The sequence below is a fragment of the Penicillium cosmopolitanum genome (genome assembly GCF_028827165.1).
Source record: "Penicillium cosmopolitanum strain IBT 29677 chromosome Unknown utg000006l:49.0-5199605.0:1.0-5204138.0, whole genome shotgun sequence".
In the NCBI taxonomy this organism is placed as follows: Eukaryota; Fungi; Ascomycota; class Eurotiomycetes; order Eurotiales; family Aspergillaceae; genus Penicillium; species Penicillium cosmopolitanum.
This window is the reverse complement of record NW_026622676.1, coordinates 541757-569212: the sequence shown is the minus strand read 5'-3', so window position 1 is coordinate 569212 and position 27456 is coordinate 541757. Positions and strand designations below refer to the sequence as shown.

Below are 27456 nucleotides of genomic sequence, written 5' to 3'. Positions count from 1 at the left end.
AGATAGGGCTCACTGCTGGCATATGGACTGCAAACACCCCCCACAACGCTCACTCTGGGCCGACATGGTTGGAAAAAAAAGCGGTTCTGGCGCCCAACTTAGAAGTCATTGATTGTCAAGTTCGCCCGGTTTTTGGCAATTTTCTAGAAGCTTTCCACGTCCTTTGCCCCTCAAAAGTCACAGAGATTGTTCCACATGATGACAGGCGAGTAATTCAATACCCAGTCGCCGTTTCCGTTTCCGACCTGGCGCACGAAGATAGTTCCGTTGTAGTTCGTCAGAATTCCCTATCTGCCGGCTCGAATGAATATGTACCGGGCGATGCGAGGCAGTCGTAATCCTTTCCAGAGATGCTCCAAGCGAAGAACTGTTCGATTGCTCCATGTTTCTGGGACTTGAGTTAGCATACCGCATATCTCTGGTGATCGGTTTCAAAACGTACGTCAACATGGGCCTGGATCTTAGCAATAATCCATCCACGGTGAGGATTTTCTCACGCATCTCCGGGGTGATATCACCCACAGCGCGCTTGCTCATCAGCCTCTCAGGATATTCGAAATTTTTCTTGTATATATCCTTTTTCCTGAAATTCCGACACGACGAAAGCAAAGGTTCCCATCAAGAACTTGTTAGACAGAGGTAATCTGAACGTTCCCATTAGCCTTTGGGAAAGTTCTTCTGATTTCCTAGATTTTAAATTTCGTCAGTACTTGGCTCTCGGACTTTGAGATGGGGTATATCAGGATCAGGATACTTCAAAATAAGGACGGCTCCATTGCCTGCGGGTGCTTTGCTAGAGCGAGAGAAGTAAGTTTCGATCCTCCATTCACTGTATTTCGGGCTCTTAAGACCGTGTTCGTTTCTTGGTTCGAGGCTTTTTGTTCTAGTCAGCTTCCAGTGCAGTGTTGAATAGGCCCGCGGTTTACATACCTAGGCCGAATTGATTGACAGTATTGCGATGATCGATAACTGGAATAAATAAAGTCATCATGCAAATGAGATCTTCACGGCCCATGCCCCGATAAGCACGACCTTTGTTGCAAATTGGCAATAATTAGAAAATAACACCATAGTATTATTATAAACCGCGGGGTAGAGTAGGGTGGAGAAGAGAAAGTTGAGAGAGCTACGAAAGGGAGGGGGTGTGTCTTATTTATTACTAGCAATAGTACTAGTAATGTTTGTAATGTTTGCATTTGCTGTCTATTTGGAAAGGGCAACAAAAGACCGCGGGGAAAGAGCAAACTGCTTGTATTCATAACGTGTTGAACAATCGGCAGGAGCGACCTGGGAGATGACGTACGACGTGAGGCGCTGGCGCTGGCGCTGAGGCATTCTGAGCAGAGCAAAAGTAGTAGAATCGTGGGTTTTCTTCTTGTTTTAATATGCAATAGGGGGCTTACAAGCGAATGAAGAAAGAATAGAGGAATTCTGTACTAGGGAGTCTAAACAGACTGCTCAAGAAGTGCCCCGGTACTAATATAGTTCCTAGGTCAGCTCCTATACCTTAAGGTACCTTAATAGGGTTAGGGTCCCCGCTATCTTATCGCAGCTCCGCACCGCCCTCCGAGCTGCCTCGCCTTCCCTGCCTTCGCATCTCCATCTCCAACTCCAGCTCCAACGCCAACCACAAACGCACCACCTACCCTTAATACCCCTGCTTCTGCGCTCCCGACCATGCGCCCATTATCTTCATTTCAGCGTCTGGCACGCTCCATTCCCCGCGCCTCGATTCCATCCCTCCGACCCGCCGTTGCCTCGCGATGCTTTTCAATCTCCGCTCCCTCCTTCGACCGCACACCTCCGCGGGGCTGGACACCGACTCCATTCGTGACTGAGACTGTTGTATGTTTATTCCTTGGATTGCCACCCACTCGCATAATAACTTCACTAACTTCATGAACAGGGAGGTGGCTGGCACACATGTATGTCCCGCAATGCGCATTGAACATCCAAGGTCCCAAGGTCGCGCGACTAACCGCTTCACTATACACAGACGACATCTTTTCCAGGCTGCTCAAGGTATGAGAAACATACATCATACACACTCAGGGTACACAGGCGACTAACAAAACTAGGAACGTATCATCTGTTTGAACGGCGAAGTCGACGAATCCATGTCCGCCTCCATCGTCGCCCAACTCCTCTTCCTGGAAGCCGATAACCCCCAGAAACCCATCCATCTATACATCAACTCACCCGGTGGTTCCGTAACAGCAGGTCAGTAACCAGCCCTCTTCCCTCCCCTCCCTACCTTGACCACCCTTCCATCCGAACCAATCCCAATATCCAGCTCACCAGCTAACCAACCTCGCACCACCACAGGCCTCGCAATCTACGACACAATGACCTATATCGCCTCACCAGTAAGCACAATCTGCGTCGGTCAAGCCGCCTCAATGGGCTCTCTCCTCCTCTGCGGCGGCCACCCGGGAAAAAGATACTGTCTCCCACACAGCTCGATAATGATTCACCAACCCTCCGGTGGGTATTTCGGACAAGCGACCGACATCGCGATCCATGCGAAGGAAATCCTGCGCGTGCGCGAACAGCTTAATCAGATTTATCAGCGTCATCTTACCGGGAAGAATAAGCTTAGTTTGGATGAGATTGAGAAGCTTATGGAGAGGGATTATTTTATGGGGGCGCCTGAGGCGTTGGAGCGTGGGATTGTGGATGAGATTCTTGATCGGAGGGTTAAGGTTGATGGGGTGGGAGAGGGAGAGGGAGAGGGGGAGAAGAAGAAGTAATGGGTTCAACTTGAACGGGGCTTGGGAGCTTCCGTGTAGTTTGAGTATTGTTGCTGGAATGGTTGAGATAAGTGTGTGAGTTGTATTATATCCATTGTTATGACTAGATATGCATTCAGGATCTCATCTCCATTACCGGTACGTTTAGGCCTTGCCGAAGGCACCTCTTGGAATACCAGCAATTATCATCACTAGATGAGATTTATATAGTATAGCTAAAATACAAGGTATCTGGAAATCACAGCATTGGTAGGGTAATGATATGGATGGGTAGATATCACCGAATCTATCCTACGATCGGTCCACTCGCGCAAATCGTCCATCAGTCCCAACCTGCAGACCAAACCGTTGCCGCAAAAACGTCGCAGCCTCCGGTGATGGAACGTATCCCGCTGACGAGCGCTCCATAGTCACCGAATGACTCCATTGATCTCGTATTGTGCCCCAAAGACCCATGTCCACAATCACGGCCTGTCCTGCGGAGAAGGTATCGAGAGGGTGGCCGTCGCGCGTATACGCCGCGTCGCTTTCGCCTGGTTCTGCGAGGAGTGTTGTTCGTTCATCATTTACATCGTCGTCTATTTCCGTGACGGGCGGTGGGCTTGGTGTATTTGATTCCGATTCCGGTTCCTCCGTCTCCGTCTCAGTATCGTCTGTTCCCCGCATCATGCCCCGCTCCTCCGCATCGTGGTCTTGGGTCGTAGGTTGGGTGGCATTGGAGTCTGGATTTGTAGTGGTTTGTTCTGTGTTCGTTGTGGGTGTGTTGGTTGGTCCTGCCGTCTTCACTCGCTCGATTATCAGGGCCAGCATGATAAAGTCGATGAGGAAGATTAGTATGTCGAAGGAGAGGAGTCGTAGGACTGGGACGGGGGCTTGGCCGATGAAGTCGATGAATAGACCGCCGTGGAGATAGCCGCGTGTTTCTTCGCCGGCTTGGGGATTGATGACGAGGGCGTGGAAGATCATGCAGAAGAGGTTGCTTGCGATTATTGCGCCGACGAAGGGGTGGTTGCGCGTTGGATCGAAGGGTGGGGCTTTTGGCGAGAAGAGGATAAGTTCGACTATGGCACGTAGCACAAATAGAATTAAAGAGCAACTAAATAGGGGGTGGGGGGGGTTAGTTTTGGTTTTGGTTTTAGAGAACAACTTTACCCCAGATCATAAGATGGGGTTGAGTGCGGAGTCAAAGGGGGGAGGGGGTGAAGGACGAGGTTGAAAACGCCGATGTGGCAGGCGGATCACTCACTCCATGTAATATAAGGCGGATAATTGACAGTATATGAGAATATCGAGGTCTCGAAGGAGCCGGTCGATGAAAGCGAGTTTCGCTGCGGACTGGAGCTTCTTCACGCGGCTCTTCTGGCCGCTGACTGGCAGTGGTCCTGGCGCCCCCGAGTCGTCACCCTCGAGGGAGATACCGGACACGTCAGCGATGTACTCCGCATCTCGAAAGGCATCGACGTCGGTCATAGAGGGTCATGGGAGCGTGGACACCCGGCAATGGTCCAGCTTGGTCGGGGATGATGATAGTTAGCGATAAGCTGCGGGTGGAGTTGAGGAAGCGGAATGATGTCGGGCCGAACACGTGCTCGAGGCTGGATCTATACATTCTGGGGTAGCCAACTATCTACAATTTGGTCATGACTGTTCATAGCTATTTCAGGTATATTCCAATGTGCATTCATTCTATCGATTTCGATTTGTTTGAAATACGTTATTCCTCCCTAGGTGTATATAATTTAATCGACGAGAATGTTCTTAGACAGCTCCGAGTAGTGCTCGAAGAATCCAGTGAACAGGCGAATCGCGTGCGCGACATCGTAGGTACCACCGGTCTCACGGCAACTGTGCATACTCAGCTGGGGGTTACCAAGATCCAGTGTACGGGCACCGAGGGCTGCAGACAGCATAGGACCGATGGTGCTACCGCAGCTAGAGTCGTTGCGAACGACAAACAGCTGCAGAGGGATGTGCTCGCCAATCTTCTGGGCGTGTTTGCGAGCAATCTCTTGCAGTAGAACAATACCAGGAGAGTTGGTGGCATAGCGAGCGTTGGCGTTGATCTTGATGACGGGACCCTTGTTCATTTCGGGCTTATGGTCGGCCTCGTACTTGGCGGCATAGTTGGGGTTAACCGAGTGGGCCATGTCAGCAGAAACAAGGAATGAGGTGGAAAGAGTCTGTTCGTAGGCGGTGGCGAGGTCTACATCCGATGATGATGAAGATGGGAGAACAGACAGACGGCGGATGATGGATGGGAGAATGTTCGAGTCAGCACCCTGCGCAGTACGGCTGCCGATCTCCTCGTGGTCGAAGAGGGCGATCAGACGAATGGCGGACTCGTCGGCCAGCGCAGAGGAGTCGGTAACGGAATCAATCAAACTGACGGTGGCGCAGTATGTGCTGTTAAGGTTGTCCAAACGGGGTGAGAAGATGAACTCCTCGAGCAGACCACCGAGGCAGGACTTCTGGGTATCGAAAAGAATCATCTCAAAGTCCAGGATATCCTCGGCCTTGACACCAGCTTCCTCGGCGATCAAGTCGACGAAGTAGGGGTGGTGACGCTCAGTCATGGACTTCAGAGGGGTGTAGTCGTCGTCTTCGTTTTCATTTGACTTGCCATTGGGTGTGGAGTCGGGGGTTCTGTTCAGCTCAGCGGCAACTAGGCCGGCGATGGGGAACAATTGAGTCTCCTTGTTGAAGGAGAAATTCTCCTGGCGGTCCAGGTGGATGGCCAAAGTTGGAATGCGCAGAACTAGAGGGTCAGTTTGATATTCAAGAAGTAGCGGCCAGCGCGATACTTACTGGGACGGTCAACCTTGACCAGCTTCTGCACGATCGAACCGTCCTTAGCACGGGTCATCACCCGGCCGGCCACACCGAGGTCACGGTCAAACCCTAGAATTTTCACATTAGCGATGGTCGCGAGGCCACAACTGGGTTGGGACTTACAGGTGTGCCAGATACCACCACCATAGCACTCAACACCGACCTGGACGAAGCCCTCGCCCCGCTTATTGCTGACGGGCTTGACCCGCAGGACGGGGGAGTCAGTGTGAGCACCGATCATGGAAATGGAGTTGCCGGGCTATTGTATGTCAGTCGGAATATGTTCCAGGGGTCATTGAGGGTGTATACAAACCTTCCATTGCTGTCCAATTGCGAAAGCAACAAGAGTGGTGGTGTTGCGAGTAAGATAATACTTGCCTCCGGGCTGGCATGTCTTGGCCCAAGAGTCTTTTTCCTGTGGAGACGATGAGGATCAGCTTGAAGTTTAAGATTGCGGGGAGCCCGAGCTTCCCTGTGGAATGATGGAGTAGGTACCTTGATTTCCTGGAACCCGGCTTGGGCCAGAAGGTCCTTGGCGGATTTGACCGCGTGGAAGGCTAAATTTGGTCAGGTTTGCATGCCAGTGCTTTGCGAGTTTGAAGTCGATAGGAGTGCATACGTGTAGGGGATGCGTTGACAAAGTCCAGGAAATCCCTGGCGGGCTGCTTGGAGACCATGGTGGAGTAGACGCGTGATGTGCAGATTCTGCCTAGACTGGAGGAGGGTTTGAGGGGCATCGCAATTCAAGCGTGTCTTGAGAGTCTTCGGGCGGAGATGCTCTTGGGCGGTGACTCTCCGCATTACCAGAGCAGTCCCAAGCAAGAGCCATATCGGTCTGACCCGCCGATCTGTTGGTGGAATGCTTGGCATTTTTTATGGTTTGCAACAATGCCTTTGTTCAACTTGGAGTTTATTTTATAATATGATTTTCATACTGGGGTAATTAGGTCGAAATTCTATTTTTCGAATGAGACTCGTCTTGTCGGATAGACGAAGTAACTAATTATAAAGACATACCAGTAACAATTCGTTCCTAATATTACTAGTAGTACCCTTAGAACAAGTTGAGATATATAATGGATTCTAAAGATTGTGAACCTTTGGACAAATTCAACTTCGTCATGTCAAAATCGGCATGGGGTCACGAGTGTGATATAGTACGTACAGTAATACTAGTTAGTACTAATAGTAGTACTAGGTACTAGGTAATGGGAATTCAACTTCAAGTTGACGCTGAGGTCGGAGTTTCCAAGGTTCTTCAACTTAGTACTACTAGTAGTATACCCTTCAAGTTGGATATAATATTGAATCTACTAGTAGTTAACACACCTATTACACTAGCAGGGTATTTTCAGTCATGCTGTAAATTGGACGGAACGTGGCGACAGTGCTAGAAGATAAGCACAAAGTGGAGATTTATCGACTAGATCAATCTAATTCAACCTGAAGACTACTCCGTAGAGGACCCGATCTCAAAGCGGGGGAACTGGACTGGTGCAAATTCTCCGGGCTGAAATGATTGGCAGTGTGGTTGCTATGGCCCTGGCTATGACTGGCTATGGCTGGCCCGAGCTCGGCACACTCCCACGCGACGCGCTGAGTCGCGTCCTGGTGTACGGTCGCACTGGAGTCCCACGTCTGAACAGGGTTAAATGACTCCCCCCCACCAGGTGTTCGCAGTGGCTTTGGTTGGACCTCGCATGAGCTGGTCGCGTCCCTGTGCATAAACACTGAGACAGGTGATGGTGGCGCGGAATCATAACAAAGACGTGATTCAGTGTGACTGATGTTAGTGAAAGAAGACACAAAGATCACAGATATTTAGTAAAACATCATGTCTAACACATGAAGGACTTTGTAACTATGGGTAGAGTATCTATATCCAGCATACAGTAACTATAGAATACATAAATGTGTAAGGTGTGAGCGTTTCCACAGTGACTGCCCCTAGGGGCATCCCAATCGGGTATAGCGTAACCGACGCGTGACTTCAAGGGAACCCTTGGAAGGGAAGGGCCAGGCCAGCTTGAGGTCGGAATAGCCTCCCTTCAACACTGCCCTTTGTCTACCATTCCTTTGAATGCCATTCTCTTTGTCCCGCTGATTCACTGTGGTGTCCGCCCTCTTGGCTAGGACGGGTCCGGTCAAAGCCGTAGGTCACCACTGTCGAAGCGCCACAAACACATCCCTCTCTCTCTTACCGTCAACACATCACCTACCTGCCTTCAAATACCCCCGACATTCCCACGCAAGCACCAATCTGCTTCTCTCATATCATCGTTCCCGGATCTGTTCGCATGAGAATTCCGATACCAACCGTCAAACTAGCACAATCTGCTCCTGGGCCTGAGCACCAGCAACTAACATGGGGGATCAATCTCAAGACACAGAGACGGGCGTAAAGAGTGGAAGGTCGACCAGGGCCAATACTCGATCGCAAGCCGCCAGTTTTGTTTCCCCGCCTGGATCGAAAACTCCGCCGAGTATGCCCACAAAGAGGACTATCCTGTACCCCGATAACAATGTCAACCGATCCAAAGCGCCAGAGGGGTCGGAACCCATCGATGCCTCAGCGCTGGCCAAGGCGCTGAAGGATTATGACCAGGCCGGCCGTCAAAGAGAAAGAACCCCGGGAACTAGCCCTTGCCGAAAGCGGCAACGGGTATATGGAGATCGGTATGTTACCAATGCTCCGAATGAAGGGTGCTTGCAGGCGCTCCCTGAAAGACCTCGCTAGGTGGGCATCAACTCAAACTAACCCGCATTTAGTTTCATCCCAAATCGCGACGGGCAGGATTTGCAGGCGACATACAACCTGCTCGGCGAGGATGGCTGCCCTACAACACCATCTAAATCCAAGCGACGTGCACCCCACTCGGAGCTTCATTTCCAAAAGAGTTCGTCCCTTTTCATGGCATTGGATAGATATGACGACTAACCAGCATTATACAGCGGAGGAAGCGAATCGGACTTTCTCCCGTGTTTTGCGGAGTGAACTATTCGGAAACACTGTTCCCCAAGCGGAACTCTCATTGGGCTCGCCAGACCCATTAATGGGCTTTACAAATGGCATCATTGACAAGACCCGGTCACATACTCCCCCTTCACATATTTCCAACCTTCCACCTGCCAGCATCACCCCATCTACCCCACACAAGAACCTCTTCAACTATGGTCCAACTCGACCAGGCTCGGGCCATCCGACTCCCTCGAAAACCCCCAGGAGCGCTCATGCTCCGAATTTGAATGCGCGATCAGAATTATACAGTCTATCTCCCATTCGATATGATAGCCAAAGGATTCTTGAAACCCCGCGCAAGCAGCCCCGCTATGTCAACAAGGTGCCTTACAAGGTCCTCGATGCTCCCGATCTACAAGACGACTTCTACCTCAATTTGGTCGACTGGGGCAGCAGCAATGTTCTCGGCGTTGGTTTGGCCAACTCGGTCTATATGTGGAACTCCCAGTCAGGCCGCGTGACCAAGCTGTGTGAATTGAAGGATGACACAGTCACTAGTGTGAGCTGGATTCAGCGGGTGAGTCTGATACTACGAAAAGCAAGAATGAGCCTCGGAGCTAATAAATTGTAGGGCACTCATCTTGCAATTGGTACTGGCAAAGGCCTGGTCCAAATTTGGGATGCGGAGCATTGCAGACGACTTCGAACCATGATCGGGCACACCAACCGTGTCGGTGCTTTGGCATGGAATGATCATATTCTCACCTCAGGATCCAGAGATCGACTCATTTATCACCGCGATGTTCGTTCCCCAGACCAATATCTCCGCCGACTGTCTGGTCACAAGCAAGAGGTCTGCGGCTTGAAATGGAACACAGAAGATGGGCAATTGGCATCCGGTGGTAATGACAATAAGCTAATGGTGTGGGACAAGTTGAACGAAACTCCCCTCTATCGGTTCTCAGATCATTGCGCAGCCGTGAAAGCCATTGCATGGTCACCTCATCAACATCATTTGCTTGCTTCAGGCGGAGGTACTGCAGACCGCACCATCAAGTTCTGGAACACACAAACCGGCACCATGGTCAAGGAAGTCGACACTGGTAGCCAAGTCTGCAACCTTTCCTGGTGCAAGAACTCAGACGAGATCATCAGCACCCACGGATACAGTCAGAATCAAATTGTCATCTGGAAGTACCCGCGCATGGAGCAGATTGTCTCTTTGACTGGCCACACCTTCCGTGTGCTGTACCTGGCCATGAGTCCAGATGGTCAAACTGTCGTGACAGGAGCTGGCGATGAAACACTCCGGTTCTGGAAGATCTTCGACAAGCGAGCCACGCGTGATAATCGGCGCTCTGGCAGCAAACTGGCGGAGTTCGGCACGATACGGTAAATACAAACGAAGCAAGTTCATCAATTTTCGTCTTCTCACGCACCTGCATTCTACTCGGCGTTTCATGGTCTCTGGCATTGGTCTTGGCTAAGGAGGCTATTCTCATGGCATGGGTTATCATGGGATCTCTTCACACTTTTCACGCATTGGCATCTACAGCATCATATTTCGGACCGCCGGCTGCTATCATATTCCAAACGGCAAGCCTCTTACGAATCCTCCTCATTTGACTTCGATTTTGGGTTCTATCAAGTCCATCCTCCTTTTTTTGTTCTTCTTTGCTTTTTGCTATATGCCTCCTGGAGGCATTTGATCCGGCGCAACTATAAACTTCTTTCAACGGGTCCAAGCAGCGGCGCTCATGGTGTTTTTCAACGGGGTCGCCGGCATTCGGATATTCGGGGCGTTTCGTGTCAGCATGGATGGCTCATTTTTTTAATTCTCATTTGCAATTGCTGGCTTGTTCTGGGTTCTTCTGATGACGACGACATGATTTCTTTCCCCATCTCTTTCTGCTTTCCAGTCTGGCGACATTGCGTTTTGTTTTGTTTTCTCCTGGGGTTGAACGTGTCTCAGGTATCCATCCATCTAGCGTGGTCGCGCTGGGAAATAAACATGATTCTCGATAGAATCGCACTGATCATGAACCCTTATTGAAATGTAGAATTTCTTGGAGACATAAACTCGTACTAGTATTCGTAACTTCATTCCGACCTGAACTAGGTACTCGTAGCACTTACTCCGCCAAGCTTTATATTCAAGTTCCAATTTGGAGGTCCCGAGATTGCCCGGGGGACCAACCCCATTTCCGTTCAAATTATCCAGTCCACGGGTCTTACTACATTTACCAGCACGATGAATGTTGAATGCATACTTGCAAATTGCACAATTGAATGTTAAACAAGCCAAGGCTGAATCAATTATCTATGCTACAGTAAATACAAAAAGCCTTAGACCCAAACCCTCAGGCCGGGCAATCAACCAAAAAAAGACGTCTCGCAAATTGGGGTGGGTGGAGAGAGATCGAATAAAAAACAGAACATGAGATCCAAGCAGAAACTCATTTTTAAATGACCAACCTAGCAGGCTCAACCTGAAGGAGAGCCTTAATGCGCTCAAGGAAAGCCCTAGCACGAACCTCCTCACCAGCGGGGACAGTCAGACTGAAAACGTTGGCGGCACCAGCAGCCTCATCTTCAAAGGCAGGCTCGGCGATAGCAGAGGCGGCCTTCTTGCCCGGCTTGGCGCTGAGAATATCAATGAGATCCTCGACGACAGGCTCCGAGCGACTGGCCTCGTACGCCTCGAAGGCGTTCAGCTCGGGGATATAATCACCGCGTGATGAGAGGATGGGCTCGGAGCCGAGAATCTCATCGAAGAGTTCGTCGGCGGAGGGCTTGAAGTTCTTCGCGCGGGGGAGGTCGTCGTTTGCCAGGTCGGTAGCGATGGCTAGGAAGCGGGATAGAGGGACCGTCACGCCCAAGCTGTCCTGGAGCTTGCGCTGGGCGGAGAGGACAGCGGCAAGGGAGATGGTGATGGCGACTGAGGCCATGGGTGGGGGCTTCGCGGCGACGACTTCTTCTTGCTTGGGCTCGGCGGCGACGGGCTTGGGGGGCTGGAGCGGCGAGCTTGATGTTGCTCAGGTCTAGGGACTTGGAGCTTGGCGAGGGTCGCGGCTTGCGATGCTGGGTAGTCGTTTGCGATCTGGCCCAGGTAGGCGAGGACATCACCCTTCAGCAGGCGGCCCTTGGGTCCGGAGGCGGGGATCTTGGAGGCGTCGGAGACGGGGATGCTCTTCTCGTGCAGGAGTTGGGCGACGGAGGGGTAGAGCGGGTAAGCGGGGTTCTGGGTCTGAGGGGCGGAGGAGGATTGGAGGCCTGGAGGAATGATTAGAAATGGAGCTTTGGGTAGAGTTGAAGGTGGAATTGGCTTGGAGGAGTGGTAATTGGTTGGGTCGAGGGCCTTTGATATTGTTCGGAGGTGCTATCATCCGCGAACTTTCGAGCTTTCGAGCTTGTGTTGGGCGGGGAAGGGAAACTCACGACGAGCAGTCTGAAGCACTCTAGGCTGACGGCGGGCGAACATGGCCGGCACCTGGCTGGCGGAGATTCGAGCGACCATTTTGTATGTGATATGTTGTTCCGTCGGGGATGCGGATGCGGATATGAATGCTAGGGCGGAGATGTGCGTTATGGGGCTGTCGCAATGCTTTGAGGGAGCTGATTTTCCGGCAGAGACGGACAGAATCGACCAAAAGCCCACCACCGCGTCAATCCGCACTAGATTCAAGGTATAATAGTTTGAGGTTGGCGTGAATTGGAGGATGAGGTGTGAGGGAGTCTGATGGTTGAGGGCGTTGGGAGGGCGGCCGGTGAACGGGACGGGAACATTTTTCTGCCGCCGCGGGCGCTTTTCGTTCTGGCGGTGCTTTCCGAGGAGAACAATCGCTGATTTGTTTTTGGCTTTGGGGTAAGTCTTGTTGTTTTCTTTTCCTTGCCAATGGTATTGGGATTGGGATCTCCTGCTCTTCATTGAGCCCGTCTTTTCCGATTTGCTGCAACGCCATGTCGGCATTATTCGCGCACTTGCTAACCCTGCCGTGGATACAGATCGCGCGATAATCATGTCCGCAAGAGCACCCACCTTTCGTGTATTCTGGCACCGGTGTGCCGGAGCTCCTTTAAGACCTTCCTTTCAGACAGTCCATGCCCTCTCATGGCGTTCATTCGCATCCAAGGCCCCTCAAGCTACGAAGCCAACATCGCAGGCTGCCGGACAAGCACACCGCGTTCGGAATACGATCCAAGCTTCACCGATCAAAGCTGGAAACATTGGACAATTGGCATTGAAGGTAGCAAGACAGGGTGATGTGGTGCTTTTCAATGCGCGTTCACAGCGCAGCTACGTCCTGAGCGCCTATGGCCTATCCGCATTTTGCTTCGCCTATGCAGTCTATAACTCCAATGCTGTCTTCCGGGATCCCTTGACAGTTCTTCCGATGTGGCAACAAGCTTTGTTCGGAGGTATCTGTGTCACGATGAGCGTCATGGGTACCTTGTTTTTTACCCGGACCAGCCATATGATCCGCAAAATCACGGCTATCAAGTCCCAAGGACATACCTACATCCGCTTTGAGGTTCGCCGTCTGATGCCATTCACCAAGCCCTATCAGATCGAGGTGCTGCCTTCCCAAGTCTCCATCTCTAAGCGTCTGGTCGTCTCGGAGCAAGCCGCGAAGCGATTCGAAGGCGAGAGCAGGAAACTCGGATCAGATGATGGAGCACCTAGCTTTTTCAAGGCTCCCGTCCAAAAGTTGAGTCGGGGTCTGTGGAGGCTGTTCCTTTCTGTTCGCCAGGTCTTTACGAGCGAAGACTTCATCTTGATGCAGATTGAGGGTCGGAAAGCCACTTTTCGACTGGACTCCAATGGCTACGTTTCGAGTGATTTGTACGCCCTTGGTAACCCCGTCCGGTTTACTGGCAAAAAGTAAGCTTCATCAGCTTCTATTTGATGTCATCTAAGGCATATCTTCGTAGTTTCTGGCCTACGTTTAGAGTCAGTCCTGCGGTTTGCTCAGAGGCTTGAAAACAACCTCGATCTGACCGCAGCACCTGTACATATAGAACCTGTAACACCAATTTATCCCATTCAACAGCGGCATTCGGACTTTTAATACTAGGAAGACCTCTCTGGCGTAATCAGTATACTTATAGCAGCAAGTATACCTAATATCCTCATAGCTATACTTCCATTGGTCTGGCCGTTGTGTCGCCACGTGATTTGATTGGGCCCCGGCGCGTGTCGCGCGGTTTCCCCATATCGCGCCCCTCCCACCTCCGAGCGCAATCTTTCACCCATTCACCACTCAACCCCCACCGTCTGCTTGCCTTTGTTCGTCTTGCTTCCTCAGGGAGCTGTTACGACGCAATATGGGGAAACTCATTCGGTTGGAGCTTTTCAGTACGTCCTTTGACCACCGAGCACCCGTGTTATATTGCTAACTTTTGCGCGCAGACTTCAAATCTTACAAAGGACACCATACTTTACTCTTCGGAGATGCATACTTCACCTCGATCATCGGACCCAATGGGTCTGGAAAGTCTAATTCGTATGTGATATATGCCCTTCAGGCCTCACCATCGCCTGCGCTGACAACAATAGAATGGATGCCATTTCGTTCGTCCTAGGTATCAAGTCCTCTCATCTGCGATCCACGAACCTCAAAGATCTCGTCTATCGTGGCCGTGTCCTGCGCACGTCCAAGGTCGATGTCAACGGAGAACCTATCGTCAATGGTGAAAATGTCGAGCAAGAGGAGGAAGACGAGGATGTAGATGCATCCCAGGATGCCGCTGGTGCAAACGATCCCAAGACAGCCTGGGTTATGGCCGTCTATGAGGATGACGCGGGCGAGGAACAGCAATGGCGTCGATCCATTACTAGCCAGGGTGCCAGCGAGTACCGCATCAACAACCGAATCGTCACTGCTCAGCAATATAACGAGGCTCTGGAGGAGGAAAACATCTTGATTCGCGCACGCAATTTCTTGGTTTTCCAAGGTGATGTTGAGGCAATCGCGTCCCAGTCTCCAAGGGACCTCACCCGGTTGATCGAGCAGATTTCTGGCAGCTTGGAATACAAAGGCGACTACGAGAAGCTCAAAGCGGAGGCTGAGGAGGCTGCCGAACAACAGACCGTTCAACTCAACCGTCGACGAGGAATCAACTCCGAAGTTAAACAGTACCAGGAGCAGAAGCGCGAAGCCGAGAACTACACTAAAAAGGCCGAGGAACGCGACCAAGCCATCATCACCCACATCCTCTGGAAACTTTTCCACTTTCAACGGTTGATCGATGACTCTAGCGCCGACATCCAGAAATACCAGGACGAGCTCAAGGAATACCGCCGAGGAGTCGAGAAATACGAGAATAATGTTGAAGACGCCAAGAAGGAACACACTCGAGTCGGTAGGGATGTTGGAAAGGCCGACAAGAATATCCACAAGAAGGAGAAGGAGATCGAAGAACTCAACAACTCTCTGGTTCCTATCGACGAGAAGGTGGACATCACGCAGAGAAAGGTGGAACGGTATTCATCAAAGATCGACGAGATCGGCAAGGAGCGCACGAGCCAGGCGAACAATGCAAAGCAACTCGAGAAGGACCTGAAGCTGGTAGAGAAGGCCCAGGGTCAGTGGGAAGCTGAATGGCAAAAGACTACGAACAAGCGCGGCGGACAGCTGAGTGAAGGCGACCAGCAGGAGTACAACAAGCTCCGCGAAGAGGTCAGCAAGCGCTCATCTGCCGATCAACTTAACCTCGACAACCTCCGTCGCCAAAGGAAGACCGAAGCCGAAGCCGTCAACAGCCTGAAGGGCAAATTCGAGACCACTGAGTGGCAGTTCAAGACTCTAGAATCCGACTCGCAAAACATGACCGAGCGCCAGTCCGCGCTGAAGGACACGATCAAGTCCACATCCAAAGATATCGATCGCAAGAAGAAGGACCTCAACGGTTTGACATCGGAACGCTTGAAGGTCTCGCAAGTGCGAACCGAGCTCGAGGAGAAACTGCAAGTGGTACTCAAGAAGCTGATGGAAGCCGATGACGGAAAGAAGCAGAATGAGCGTGAGATCCGGGCGAAGGAACTCATCTCGACCCTTAAGCGCATCTTTCCCGGTGTGAAGGGTCGTGTCAGCGACCTCTGCCGGCCAAAGCAGCGGAAGTACGCCGAAGCCGTCAGCACCGTTCTTGGTCGCCACTTTGATGCCGTCGTCGTCGACAACGAAAAGACTGCCAAGGAGTGTATTCAGCATCTTCGGGACCAGCGAGCTGGCCAAGCCACCTTTATCCCTCTTGAAACTATCCAGGTCAAAGCCTTTAACTCGAGTTTGAAGGGCCTCCACCGGAATATGCGCCCTGCCATCGAGACTGTGGACTACGACGACTCGGTTTCTCGAGCTATCGTGTACGCTTGTGGAAATTCAATTGTCTGCGATGACCTTGCTACCGCCAAGTATCTGTGCTATGAGCGAAATGTCGATGCCAAGGCAGTTACTCTGGATGGTACTGTTATCCATAAAGGTGGTTTGATGACTGGTGGTCGTGGCCCTCAACAGAATGCTTCCAAGCGTTGGGAGGATTCGGAGGTGGAGAATCTTCATAAGCTGAAGGACAAGCTTCTGGGCGACCTTAACAGTCTACCGAAAAGCCATCGCCGGGGCTCGGAGGAGGAGACGCTACAAGGAGAGCTTGTTGGCCTTGAGCAACGCCTCAACTATGCCCGCGACGAACTGAAGGCTCTTGAGCGGAACATCAAGAGCAAACACAGTGAGCTAGACTTTGTCAAGCAACAGATGGAAGACTTGCGACCTAAGTATACAGAACGCAAGGAGAATCTGGATGAACTGGACGAGACTATCGAAAATTCGCAAGAGTCCGTCAGTAACGTCGAAGACGAGATCTACCGCAAATTCTGCAAGCGCCTGGGTTACGACAACATCCGTGAATATGAAGCCCAGCAGGGCTCCTTGCAAGAGGAAGCCGCACAGAAGAAACTTGAGTTTACGACACAAAAGAGTCGTATTGAGAATCAGCTCAGCTTTGAAAAGCAGCGCATCCAAGCGACCGAGGATCGAATCAACGGTCTCAAATCTCAGTATGACCGCGATATGAGCCTGATTGAAGAGCTTAAGGAGCAACAAGAGGAGATCCGGGATAAGCTGGATGAGTTCGGTGCTGAACTTGAACTCTTACGCGAAAACCTCGAGAAACAAAAGGAGATCTACGCACAGTCGGCTGAGAACCTGGCTGAACAGCGACGAGAACTCCAGAAGCGCAGCAAGCATGTCGAAGGAGCACTCAAGAACATCAATGCCCTGGAGGCTGAGATCCAACGGAATTCTTCTAGTCGCTATGCCCTTCTCCGTCGTTGCAAGCTTGAAGATATTGATATTCCTCTGGAAGAGTCTTCCAATGGCCTCGACAAACTCCCCATCGATGATCTTGTGCAGGCCGCGGATCCGGACGCCATGGATGTGGATGAGGCTGACGGCCTTGATGAAACTCCTGTGGTGCAAGACTATGGTATTGAGGTTGACTTTGACTCTCTTGGGGAGACCCTTAAAGAGGTATGTATTCTTCGTCATGTGCCCACGCGCCGCATGCTAATTGTCGTAATAGGAGTCCGATGATAAATTAGAGGAGGAGCTCCTTGAAAAGGTCCGCAGTCTTACCAACGAGCTCGACAAGATGGCGCCCAATACGCGCGCTATGGAGCGCCTGGAGACCGTGGAGAACAAGCTTCGCGGCACCGAGAAGGACTTTGAGGATGCTCGAAAGTATGCCCGAAAAGCGAAGGACGACTTTGAAAATGTGATGAAGAAGCGTTCCGACCTCTTCAACAAGGCCTTTACACATATTTCTGAGCAGATTGGCCCGATTTATCGCGAGCTAACTCGCAGTACCAACTATCCTCTCGGTGGACAAGCGTAAGTCTTCCAGCCCGATACTATTTACTTGCCGACTGACACCCCCTGAAGTTACCTTGATATCGAGGACTCGGACGAGCCATACCTTGACGGTATCAAGTACCACGCCATGCCGCCTCTGAAGCGTTTCCGTGATATGGAACATTTGTCAGGTGGTGAGAAGACCATGGCGGCACTTGCGTTGCTCTTTGCCATCCACTCCTATCAGCCTTCGCCCTTCTTTGTGCTGGATGAGGTGGACGCTGCTCTCGATAACACCAATGTTGCCCGCATTGCGAACTATATCCATGATCACGCAGGTCCTGGCATGCAGTTCATCGTCATCAGTTTGAAGACCGGCCTCTTCCAGAACAGTGAGGCTTTGGTTGGTATTTACCGGGATCAGGTGCAGAACAGCAGCAAGTCTTTGACCCTTGATGTGAGTTATCGAGCACTTTACTCTTTACCCTGAGAATGTTGTTGACTGATTGTCCTTTAGCTCCGCAAATATACCTGATGTCTCAGCATGACATTGCGATGTATTTCACGAACACTATTTCCTTTCTTCGTTTGTGTAGATTATTCAGTCCAGCCGGTTTGCTTGATTATTATTCCTATTGCTTGCAGAATTAGTACTGTCTGTAATTGGCAATCCATACTCTTTCCATATTTACTCGCATTGCTGTTAATTGATACCAGTTCCTGCGTGGAATACAGTATTTATTCTTTATCGTACGAGCATTGCACAACTTAGGTTTAGATTGTAGGATACTTGGTGAAGGTGTCATTGGACAGCAGTCATATTAATTGCTTTCTCAATAGCCGACTGACGAAAAATAATGCAACGATCGTCTCTCCGCAACCCCAGATGTAACCCCCGCATCTTAATTCCGAGGTGCACAAGCACTAATTCATTTATCCGATGAAATCCCGTCCAATAAGTGAAATCGCCATCGGCACGCTCCGCTTAGCTTGTCAATGTTGTTACAGACGGCTTTTGAAGAAATGTCGCAACCGACGCTCAATAACCTACCTTTTGTTTGCCGCTCTGGTATAAATCCAGGGACTCGCCATTTTGAACATGTCAATCCATGGATGATTTGATTACCATTCAACATCTTCAAGTTTCCTGCTCATAGCTTAGCCATGCTTGTTTCCCTGCTATTCAGTGCCACGGCGGTGGTTGCTGTGCCGACGGTTCTTGAACGCGATAGCTCATATCCGATTCAAGTGAGCAAAGATGCGCCCGAGAGTGCTGGTGTTGCAATTTTGCAACCTTTCGTATCGTTTTCTATCGAGTTTTCGTCCTTTCCAGATTTCGCAGGTATATTATAGTATCATGGTGGCTACTTCTAATGTGAGACAGATATTGACTTGTTTATTAGGAAATGTATCGCAGCCTAATCATTTCTCAAACCAATTGCTGGACAACCTTGCAGATCTCCAGGGTACAAAGCCACATATTCGCGTCGGCGGAAATACTCAGTAAGAGACATCGATGTTTGCCAACCTCACACTAATGCTATCATCTAATACTCTTATATAGAGATTTGGCTTTGTACGACCCCAATCTGAAGACTTCAATCAACGGAACCGTAGTTCCCTCTCTTTGACGGATTATCCGTCTATCATATATATTGGCGATTCATACTTCGAGTCCTATGCAACATGGCCAGGAACTAAATTCAGCCACGGATTCAATCTTGGCAAGAATGGCACAGCTGGGATGAACACCCTTCTTGGCACTGTTCCTCTTGCCTGCAAAGCTCTCAAAGATGGAAAACTTGCCTACTGGGAGTTAGGAAATGAGCCCGACTTGTTCACGGCTTATCCTGTCCGTCCGGCCGACTGGGATGAGAAGTCCTACGTAGATGAGTGGCTGGCTAAGACGAAGATAATAAAACGACAGCTTAAGAAAAGTTGTCCTGAGCTGTCTACTGATTCAAACTACAAGTATATGGCACCGTCATTTGCAGGCCTCACTAATGGCATGGACCCTGTTAAAGCGTGGCAGGCAGGATTGGATGATGATCATGACATTGGGCTGAATTCAATGCACAAGTGAGAATTCCAGAAAAGCGCTTTTATATCTGAGGATTTGTTGCTAACATCTTTCCAGCTATATTGGGGGTGCAGATCAACCCGGTGTGACTCTGGCAAGGACCCTGTTGAACCACACATCAACCGTTCACAGTGTTGCTCAGCACGTCAAATTATCTCGCGTCCTTAACGAAAAAGGCCTGACGAAAGATATCCCATACATCCTGGGCGAAACAAACTCCCTCTACCGTCAGGGCAAGCCCGGACTTTCCAACTCTTTCGGCGCCGCTCTCTGGGGAGTCGACTTCAACCTCTACTGCGCATCGCAGAGTATCCGCCGAACCCACATGCACCAAGGAACAAACTATCGTTACGCCTCCTGGCAGCCCATCCAGACAGACAAGGCCACGATAGGCACCAAAGCTCCTTACTACGGCAATGTCATGGTGGCCGCAATGCTGCGGGGTGGAGACTCCGATAGCGAGAGCAACAGCAGCTCAGAAGTCCAAGTGGTTAATCTGCCGATGTCCCACGAAACAGAAGCCGCCTATGCAGCATATGTGAATGGAAACCTTGCTCGAATTGCTGTGATCAATATGCAGGAGTACAATTACACCGGCTCAGGGGAACCGGCAGCTCGGCGACCTTCGGCCAACTATGCCTTCCGTTTGCCCGAAATCTCGGCCAGGTCCCTATCAGTGCAACGACTGTTGGCAAATGGTAGCGACGCTATTTCTGGGATATCGTGGGATGGCTGGTCCTATAACTATGAATTGAAAGGGGGCGCACCCGAGCGGCTGGGAAATGTCACCATCGGTGAGACTGTGAAAGTTGATGGTCGGGGAGAGGTGGAAGTTGAAATTCCATACTCGAGTGCTGTTATCTTGAGCCTAGACTCTTAGTTTCCCTGTTTCTATGCTTCTCTGTTCCCTGTTTATGGCACTGGTGGCTTCGTATCCCTAGATAGAGATTCCCACTATTTCGGGTTTTGGCATACATGTGGCGTTGGGTGGAGATCAGATTCATCTGCTATCGTGAGATCTAGATCTACCTTGAGATTACTCTGGCATGACCAAATATTGACTCGCAAATCCCGAGTCAGCTGGAGAACTTTTTCATCTGGAACATCAGAGTTCGTGAGTCGTGGTGAAACTAATAATGGGGCTATCTGTGGAGAATCAATCATTCGTAGCGAACAAAGCTCTTACTGCATTAAGCAAGCTAAGCGGTCTGCATTTGAGTTCTGAAAAATCGCGGAACAAACATCCCGCGCCTAGTGAGCAACTGGGGGGCCTGAAGTACATAGTTTTTTTGAAGATGAGTTTGAAATCATTAGTCGATTTGCAATGCAATCTAAATTCCAAATCCCAAATCCCAAAGCTTACCTGCCCCGCCCGCCTCGCACTCCCCTCGCCGATCATGGAGAGCCGTTAATACAGTAGTCACCGCTATAGTTTCAGCCTCATGCTCAGCCCAGTCTGTGTTAGGAAAAACCAGACCGGGTGATCAAAGCCAACCCGGACAATAACTGGGTCTAGAATGTCGTTAAGCCTGCTACTATTGTCTAATGATGGTATGTACTCTGCAAATCCATGCCGCCATTTCCTGGTACCAGGGATTCACCATCTGTAGCAACCCTGCAACGGTGACACGAACGGGGGCAGGGATTAGAGGGGCACTTTGGTACTTTTGTCGTCGACCTGGGTCTAGGCTAGTGCGTAGGATATGCGCGCGCAGTGCAAACGGACTCCAATCGCCACAAGGCACCAGCGCAGGGCTTGGGTGTTGTACAGACCGAAGAGCATGTACGAGTATTAGGCTTGGCCCCCGCTCGCTACGCAAGGGGCGCGTCGTTTCCTTCCACGCCACACGCGTCGAGGGTGAAGAGAGTTAGGTGGTGGTCCGTTTACATGTTCGAATACGGGGTTGACGATGGTTCCGCCTGGTTGGCTTGGGTCCTTTTGGCAGCGGAAGCTACTGTGAATCATCTAGGGGCTGTTTATAGTTTGCCAAGTGACCCTGAACCGAAGAAGCTGAAGCCAACATCTGAGCTAGTTACAAAGGAACCGTGCATCTGTGCATTGGGAGCCCTTTCTCGTTTTCTGCTGCTTTCCTCCCCCCCTGAATTGTGCAAAAGATAGGGCCACGGCATACCCACATCTGCAAACCCTGAGTCCAAAAATATTCGGCTGCTTCTTGGATTCCTTGATCAGTGCTTTCTAGAGTCATTTCCGGTCGAATGAAGAGCTCGAGGAGTTATTTCCCGCAGTGCGTGTCGCCAAGGCTAGATTGGAATAGTTAGATTGTCTACCGCAAAAGCAAAACCGTTGGGGAAGGCCAGGATCTTTGTCGTTGCAGAGGATTGGAGGAGTGGAGTTCTGTGGAAGCCACTGCTGCATCGCAGAGTTCGGTGGCCCCGGCTGCGTTTATCGACAAAATCTGGACAGGATTCCATGCAAATCCCGATCATTCCTCATCCTTTGACGTCTCGAACCAGCTCCCCTCAATGTCGATCAACTGAGGAGACTTTGACTGTCGATCTGGGGCTAGAGAATTGGTTTTTATGATAGCCTTGTGGAATTATAGCTTTCTCCGTTGTTTTATCGGCGCTCGCCGTTTGACTATCGGTTTTGCCTCGGTCGAAGTTCCCCTTTTGGTTCTCTCAGGCGCGTAGAAGGTTGACTAACCCCTTGGGGGCACTTCGTACTTCGTAAGCGTGACCTCGGGGTTTGGTGTATTTGTCAATAATAATAATAATAATAATAATAATAAAACAGATTAGTTCGGGGTTAGGAACAATTCTCGCGTTGGGTGTAAAAATCGTGCCTTGACGCAGACCCCGATATTCTCATTGTCGACACGGATAGAGGGGGACAGAAGAAAAAGTAAAAGAAAAAGAAAAGAACCCCCGATCCGCTTCACCGGGCCAGCCAAGCCGAGCCCCGTAGGTTTGAATAAGCTCAAGATTCAATGGTGGATTTTTGATGGCTCTCTCGGGGAAGCATGGACGGTTGTACGTCGGACCGTCCATGCTTTTTCCCATTCCAAGAACGCTCCCCGTTGGTTGAACTCTAGAGATTACTTTACAGCTCTATATCGGATGAGAGTTTCGGCCTTGAGTCCATTTGAAATTATGTAGATCCGTGCACGGACGATCATAGGTGCCATTAGTACAATGTATCGAGTGGAACTTTCCAGCGGATATCGCAAGGATAAGGCTATGTAGCATTTCACCCTCTGTATGCTGTCTATAGGCTACCGGAATAGGTGGAAGATTCCTAGGTGCATACAGAGTACAGTACTTCAACCGCTTGCAGAGCTGAAAAGGGTTTGACTTGCAGATGGTGATCTAAGAGGCGCTTTGGTCGGTCATTTGTGGGGATCTCCGAGACGTGGCTGATACGAGGCCCAAAATCGGCGATCCATCCATGTGATTGGCAAGGATGAAATTTCCCCACGAGAAAACCGAGCGATCAGTCGATCTAGTACATCGAGCTGCTTCTGTCAACTGGAAGACCCCTGGCGGGCGAAGGGTGATTTGCTTGGTTTCCAACCGAAGACGTGGGATGAATTTCACCGTCGTGTGTTCGGTGCATCCGATGATCTGATCGTTGAACCATTCGGCCTAAAGCGAGTGTACAGTACATACGAGTAGCATCGAGAAAGTCCTCTGTGTGGCTAGTGGCTTGCTGTCCAAGCGCAGGATCGACTGGCGTCGATACTAAGTTGAGATCATCTCGGAAACCCCACATCCTATCCAGCCATTGAACCATGGTTCGCTGGAATGAAGTCGCAACAAATTAAACCATAGCAAAACAGTAAGCCCAGTTTTCCGTGTCCAAGCGGGCTGGGCCTCGTTAGACTCGTCGATTGTTTAGTACAGAGCTGGTGGGACCCAGTGCACCGACGATCCGATCGCGAGCGCAAGAGATCGCTCTTATTGCCACCGGTTGATTGCTGCCGCAGATATTCCTTTTGTCCTTGCATTAGCCCATTCGCATGCTATGGGAGCACCGGGGCGAGACCTGTGGGGCTATTGTACTTGTGGTCCCTCGATCCATGTATAATTACTTTGCCACTCCCGACTGGCATCCGACTGGTGTCGGATCAATTATCCACAGGTGGTCAACCGTGCCCCGAAGTGCGTTACCACGCCAGGGGTCTGTCTACTTCGCTGCGAGAAGAAAACAGACAAATATCTGAAAAAGAAGCTCCGCGCTGTTAGTCTGTTGGTTATTCAAATTATTCACCCGTGCCGAGCGAGCGTACGCGATATCTCCACAGCAGATCGATCCATATTTCACCAATAGCAGTCGTCACACTTTATGCCAATCGAAGACATGGGTACAAAAAGAACTCACCTGGAAGTTGGGGAGATGGAACGACGTCATTCAGATACTCTCCGTGCCCCAGTCAAACCACACGGTAAGTTGTGTCACATGTTTCTTCAGCATACATGCTATCCATGGATCGCACAGTTGATATTAATTCGAATATCTACAATAGTTGCAATATCTAAATGCTCTTCATCCACATTATGCCATAATATATCTCGATCAACATGGCAAGCCTCGCATTGAATCTTCCTCCTCCTATGCCGAATCATCGGCCTCTTCTCCCAACGATAACATTTTCATCCGACCCGATGTGACAGAACAGTTTATGAAAATGATTCCACCAAATTTTCAATCGATGCCATATACCCCGAGTAAGCAAAATGATCATAGGGCAACACATTGAAATCATTGACTGATCTTGTATCGCTACTAGATCCGAATCAAGCACCCATTTCACCATGGAGTGCGCAATCTAACTCGGGCTGGATGAACGCTGGCCCTATGAGACCGGCGGAAATGATTCCGTGCGAATGGCAATCTAGCCAGAATCGACGAAAGCGACAACGCCCCACGGCAAGAGATCGTCCAAAATCTACTTCTCCACCACCGACAGCAGCACCATGTCGGACAGTTCTCCGAGTGGGCGATCGGGATACCTTGCGAAATTACTATGCGAAGGCATTTGAAGATTTCCAGCAGCTGAACTGTCGTGCAATCGCAAAGTCATACGTCAAGCTTGTTGAACCACGGAAACAAGTCCATTTTCCATACAACGGACGTAAAGTGATCTCAGGAGTATCGCAACGCGTCGACCCGGAATTGACAAAACCTGGTTGGTGGCCCGAAGGCGTATGCCACAAGGAGCCGGACCACCTTCTCAAGATTCGTAAGACCATGGAATTCCCGATACAGATAAAGATATACTAATGGAAGTAGCTCGTCTCAAACTCTTAGTCCATATACTCTGTGAGCTTAAAGACAGCCATGGAATAACAGCAGAAAAGCTCTGTGAAGCTGGGCAGGATGTACGACGCCAGATTACCCCAGCCAGCAGGCTCGAAGTCCTGGACGAAATTTATTTCGTGCGCCAAATGGAGGAGCAATTTATTGACGGAGAGATTGGTAAGCCTCCAGGTCTCAAATATTCATTCCTCAGGATAGGACTAATAAAATACAGATGCAAACACTTTGATTCAAGTTTTCCACACGCAGCTCCCGGATTCCGACAACCAGGATGGCGAGAGGGCGTCATCAAATCAGATAAGTCGGGGCACTGCGTCGGACCGGCAAGCGGTGCCACTGTCGCCAGCTACTAGTGACTCTAGTGGTCCGCACAGCCCAACAAATACCAGTTTCAATGCGTACCCTGTCAACTTGGGTCGCTCTGAAATCCCCCAGGAAGCCCATAATGAGCATAAACCATTACTACAAACACCGAATTACCTACCGGGGTACTTCCCACAACACTTTGTTCCCACCGACAAACCTTCGACCGAATACTGGCCGAATGTCCCTCCCATGCCGGATGTATCCTCGTACGGTTACTGATCAAACCTGAAGAGGCTCGTATTTCATTTCTAATTTTGTCATATACATTACCATTGGACTCGGATGGGCAGTGGTCACGAGTCACGAACACGAGCATGTGCCTTTCTGGGATGGTGTTTTGCGTGATGTGTTCCGAAGCGAATCTTTCTCAAATTGTAGTACTACATGGTATACGCATTCTAAAGGAATAAGTTATTTGGGTTGGGTCCTGTCCGGTCATAATTCTAAAGCATTGCTCTGTAACTTCTCTCGAAGTAATTAACATTGCCTAAAGCTCAGTCGTATTGCTTACAGTCTTGGGCTAATAGAGTTAGAATTTACTTTGTCGGCAAGAGCTCTATAAGTTGCTTCCTCCAGTTCAATCAAAAGCGAGGTGACAGCGGCATCGCCCGGGGGCATTAGTTGTGTGAACAGAGTAGCTGCTATGCCAGTTTTGGGATCAATCCACTTGAATTGGTAATTAGCGGTTAGTGAAAATCCACGATTCCAATTAAAGTCAACGCGGATAGAAACCATACCCAATGTAAGTTTGGCAGTCCACTCCAGTTGACAGTCCCGGCTTTCCTGCGACCAGGGATATCCTTGAGGTTTATCGTGCCTGCGAGACAATGGTCTGCTTGACCAGCGTCATCCACACTATTAATTCCCAATATGCGACTCATCTGAAGGCCAAGTGATTTTGGCATAGCTAAGCGTGATGCCTCGCTCAAATGCGGCTGGAAAAGAATATCAAGGCCCTTCCGGGAGAGAATAGGAGCTCCGCCTTTCAGAAGTGCAGCAAGCAGCTTAACATAATCAGTGGTCGTACTGAAAAGTCCAATGCCACCGAGACTGTCCTTCGCTGGTTGATGGAGAGTTATAGGCCCTTGTTTAACGGATTTAGAGCCATGACCGATGCTCACACGGTAGCCCATCTCAAGTGCAGCAGGTAGAGTATCGCGACGTCGCTCCGGATGGAAGGTGGTTGATGTTTCTCCCAATTTAGACCAGATATTTTCCTGCATATAATCTTCTAGAGTTGAGTTCGAAACGCATTCAACCTGGTGAATATTAGTGTCCGAATAGTGGGCGCATAATATGAGCCAGAGATGCATACAACCCGGCCGGCCCAGTCTATACCAGCTCCATATGCCCACGAGGTTCCAGGCTCAAATATGAGCGGATGCCTATAACCGTCCTAGAAAAGAGAAAAAGAAATATTAGTCTCTCATCTATAAGAGAGCCATGAGAATTGCGTCTCAAAACCTGACTCACCATACTCCCACAGAATGTATGTGCTGTACGACCGTGGAACTTGGACCATTTTTTTAAAAGTGGCGAAGAGCTATCATACATGAAACCGGCTGTATGGCATAGTAGATCACTGAGTGCATTGGGTATCTTAATTAACAGCTGTCAATCGCCTCTCCCGTGCTGGTGTTACCTACCGGATTGCGAGTTTCCCTTGCACCGGCTCAAGGCGAGGCTGGAGGGTATCCAAATGCCCATGATCATCTAGCGTGGGTGGTTAGATACATATTTCGGAGCAAAGGGACTTGCGGGGGAGATACCTGTTCCTATACCGCGAAGGATTTGGATGCCTTTGAGTTCCGGTACATAGTCCCTGGCATCATCGTCAATCGATAAAAGATTTTGCTCCACGAGCTGCATTATAGCAACAGCGGTTACAAGTTTTGTCATTGATGCAACCCAGCACAACGAGTCTAGTTGAGGGGCTGTCGAATTTCCATCCTCGAACGATGCTTTCCCACTTGTTCGTTCGTAGATCGTTTTGCCTGTCTTTGGGTGTCAAAATAGCAATTATGGCAGCTAGATTTTCGGCAACCTCGGTGGCCGAACAGGTAACTCAGCAAGAATGACAAGCTTTCTTACCAGAACTGTCAATAACAACAAATATTGCGCCATGCAATGACCCTGTCGTAGGATCTGTGAAGCCGTCCAGGATGCGGGTAACGTCGTCCATGACTTTTGTAGGAAACGTCTGATCAGGTCATAGATCCAATCCTATACCATTTACTCCACCAAGAGCATAAAAGAAAGCCAGCCCTTCCAATTTGGGGGGTTTCAAAGAAGTGAACATTGCATTAATCTGCATCCCGCTGATATTCTGGGGTGCAGGCGGGGGCTTG

At 50.1% G+C, this 27456-nt stretch overlaps 10 protein-coding genes across 10 annotated transcripts; 6 read left to right on the top strand and 4 right to left on the bottom strand.

The window, feature by feature from the left end:
• Positions 1-1677: 1677 nt before the first annotated feature.
• N7509_004729 (ATP-dependent Clp protease proteolytic subunit) lies at positions 1678-2750 on the top strand (the record flags this gene model as incomplete). Its single annotated transcript, XM_056629366.1, has 5 exons — positions 1678-1845; positions 1907-1925; positions 1997-2022; positions 2079-2220; positions 2326-2750. 5 exons carry the CDS (start codon positions 1678-1680, stop codon positions 2748-2750), a joined length of 780 nt encoding a protein of 259 aa, XP_056488668.1.
• A 291-nt stretch (positions 2751-3041) lies between these two features.
• Positions 3042-4220, bottom strand: N7509_004728 (DSC4 family protein; the record flags this gene model as incomplete). The annotated part of the gene is made up of 2 exons (XM_056629365.1): positions 3042-3846; positions 3997-4220. 2 exons carry the CDS (start codon positions 4218-4220, stop codon positions 3042-3044), a joined length of 1029 nt encoding a protein of 342 aa, XP_056488667.1.
• A 269-nt stretch (positions 4221-4489) lies between these two features.
• On the bottom strand, positions 4490-6256 carry N7509_004727 (M18 family aminopeptidase; the record flags this gene model as incomplete). The annotated part of the gene is made up of 6 exons (XM_056629364.1): positions 4490-5505; positions 5556-5648; positions 5703-5838; positions 5893-5994; positions 6075-6136; positions 6199-6256. The coding sequence occupies 6 exons, from the start codon at positions 6254-6256 to the stop codon at positions 4490-4492; spliced, it is 1467 nt and encodes a 488-aa protein (XP_056488666.1).
• Positions 6257-7944: 1688 nt separating this feature from the next.
• On the top strand, positions 7945-9934 carry N7509_004726 (WD40 repeat domain-containing protein; the record flags this gene model as incomplete). The annotated part of the gene is made up of 4 exons (XM_056629363.1): positions 7945-8255; positions 8349-8476; positions 8532-9115; positions 9170-9934. The coding sequence occupies 4 exons, from the start codon at positions 7945-7947 to the stop codon at positions 9932-9934; spliced, it is 1788 nt and encodes a 595-aa protein (XP_056488665.1).
• A 1066-nt stretch (positions 9935-11000) lies between these two features.
• pdx1 (uncharacterized protein) lies at positions 11001-12055 on the bottom strand (the record flags this gene model as incomplete). Its single annotated transcript, XM_056629362.1, has 3 exons — positions 11001-11549; positions 11588-11811; positions 11977-12055. The coding sequence occupies 3 exons, from the start codon at positions 12053-12055 to the stop codon at positions 11001-11003; spliced, it is 852 nt and encodes a 283-aa protein (XP_056488664.1).
• Positions 12056-12557: 502 nt separating this feature from the next.
• Positions 12558-13424, top strand: N7509_004724 (uncharacterized protein; the record flags this gene model as incomplete). Its single annotated transcript, XM_056629361.1, has 1 exon — positions 12558-13424. One exon carries the CDS (start codon positions 12558-12560, stop codon positions 13422-13424), a length of 867 nt encoding a protein of 288 aa, XP_056488663.1.
• Positions 13425-13863: 439 nt separating this feature from the next.
• Positions 13864-17919, top strand: N7509_004723 (cohesin subunit SMC1; the record flags this gene model as incomplete). Its single annotated transcript, XM_056629360.1, has 6 exons — positions 13864-13894; positions 13949-14042; positions 14096-17063; positions 17116-17423; positions 17475-17841; positions 17902-17919. The coding sequence occupies 6 exons, from the start codon at positions 13864-13866 to the stop codon at positions 17917-17919; spliced, it is 3786 nt and encodes a 1261-aa protein (XP_056488662.1).
• Positions 17920-18548: 629 nt separating this feature from the next.
• N7509_004722 (glycosyl hydrolase family 79 C-terminal domain-containing protein) lies at positions 18549-20344 on the top strand (the record flags this gene model as incomplete). The annotated part of the gene is made up of 4 exons (XM_056629359.1): positions 18549-18726; positions 18788-18887; positions 18951-19463; positions 19522-20344. The coding sequence occupies 4 exons, from the start codon at positions 18549-18551 to the stop codon at positions 20342-20344; spliced, it is 1614 nt and encodes a 537-aa protein (XP_056488661.1).
• Positions 20345-23948: 3604 nt separating this feature from the next.
• On the top strand, positions 23949-25327 carry N7509_004721 (DUF2841 domain-containing protein; the record flags this gene model as incomplete). Its single annotated transcript, XM_056629358.1, has 4 exons — positions 23949-24150; positions 24213-24665; positions 24716-24901; positions 24957-25327. 4 exons carry the CDS (start codon positions 23949-23951, stop codon positions 25325-25327), a joined length of 1212 nt encoding a protein of 403 aa, XP_056488660.1.
• Positions 25328-25615: 288 nt separating this feature from the next.
• On the bottom strand, positions 25616-27290 carry N7509_004720 (serine hydrolase domain-containing protein; the record flags this gene model as incomplete). Its single annotated transcript, XM_056629357.1, has 6 exons — positions 25616-25774; positions 25846-26367; positions 26424-26493; positions 26755-26821; positions 26890-27102; positions 27200-27290. The coding sequence occupies 6 exons, from the start codon at positions 27288-27290 to the stop codon at positions 25616-25618; spliced, it is 1122 nt and encodes a 373-aa protein (XP_056488659.1).
• Between the last annotated feature and the right edge of the window lie 166 nt (positions 27291-27456).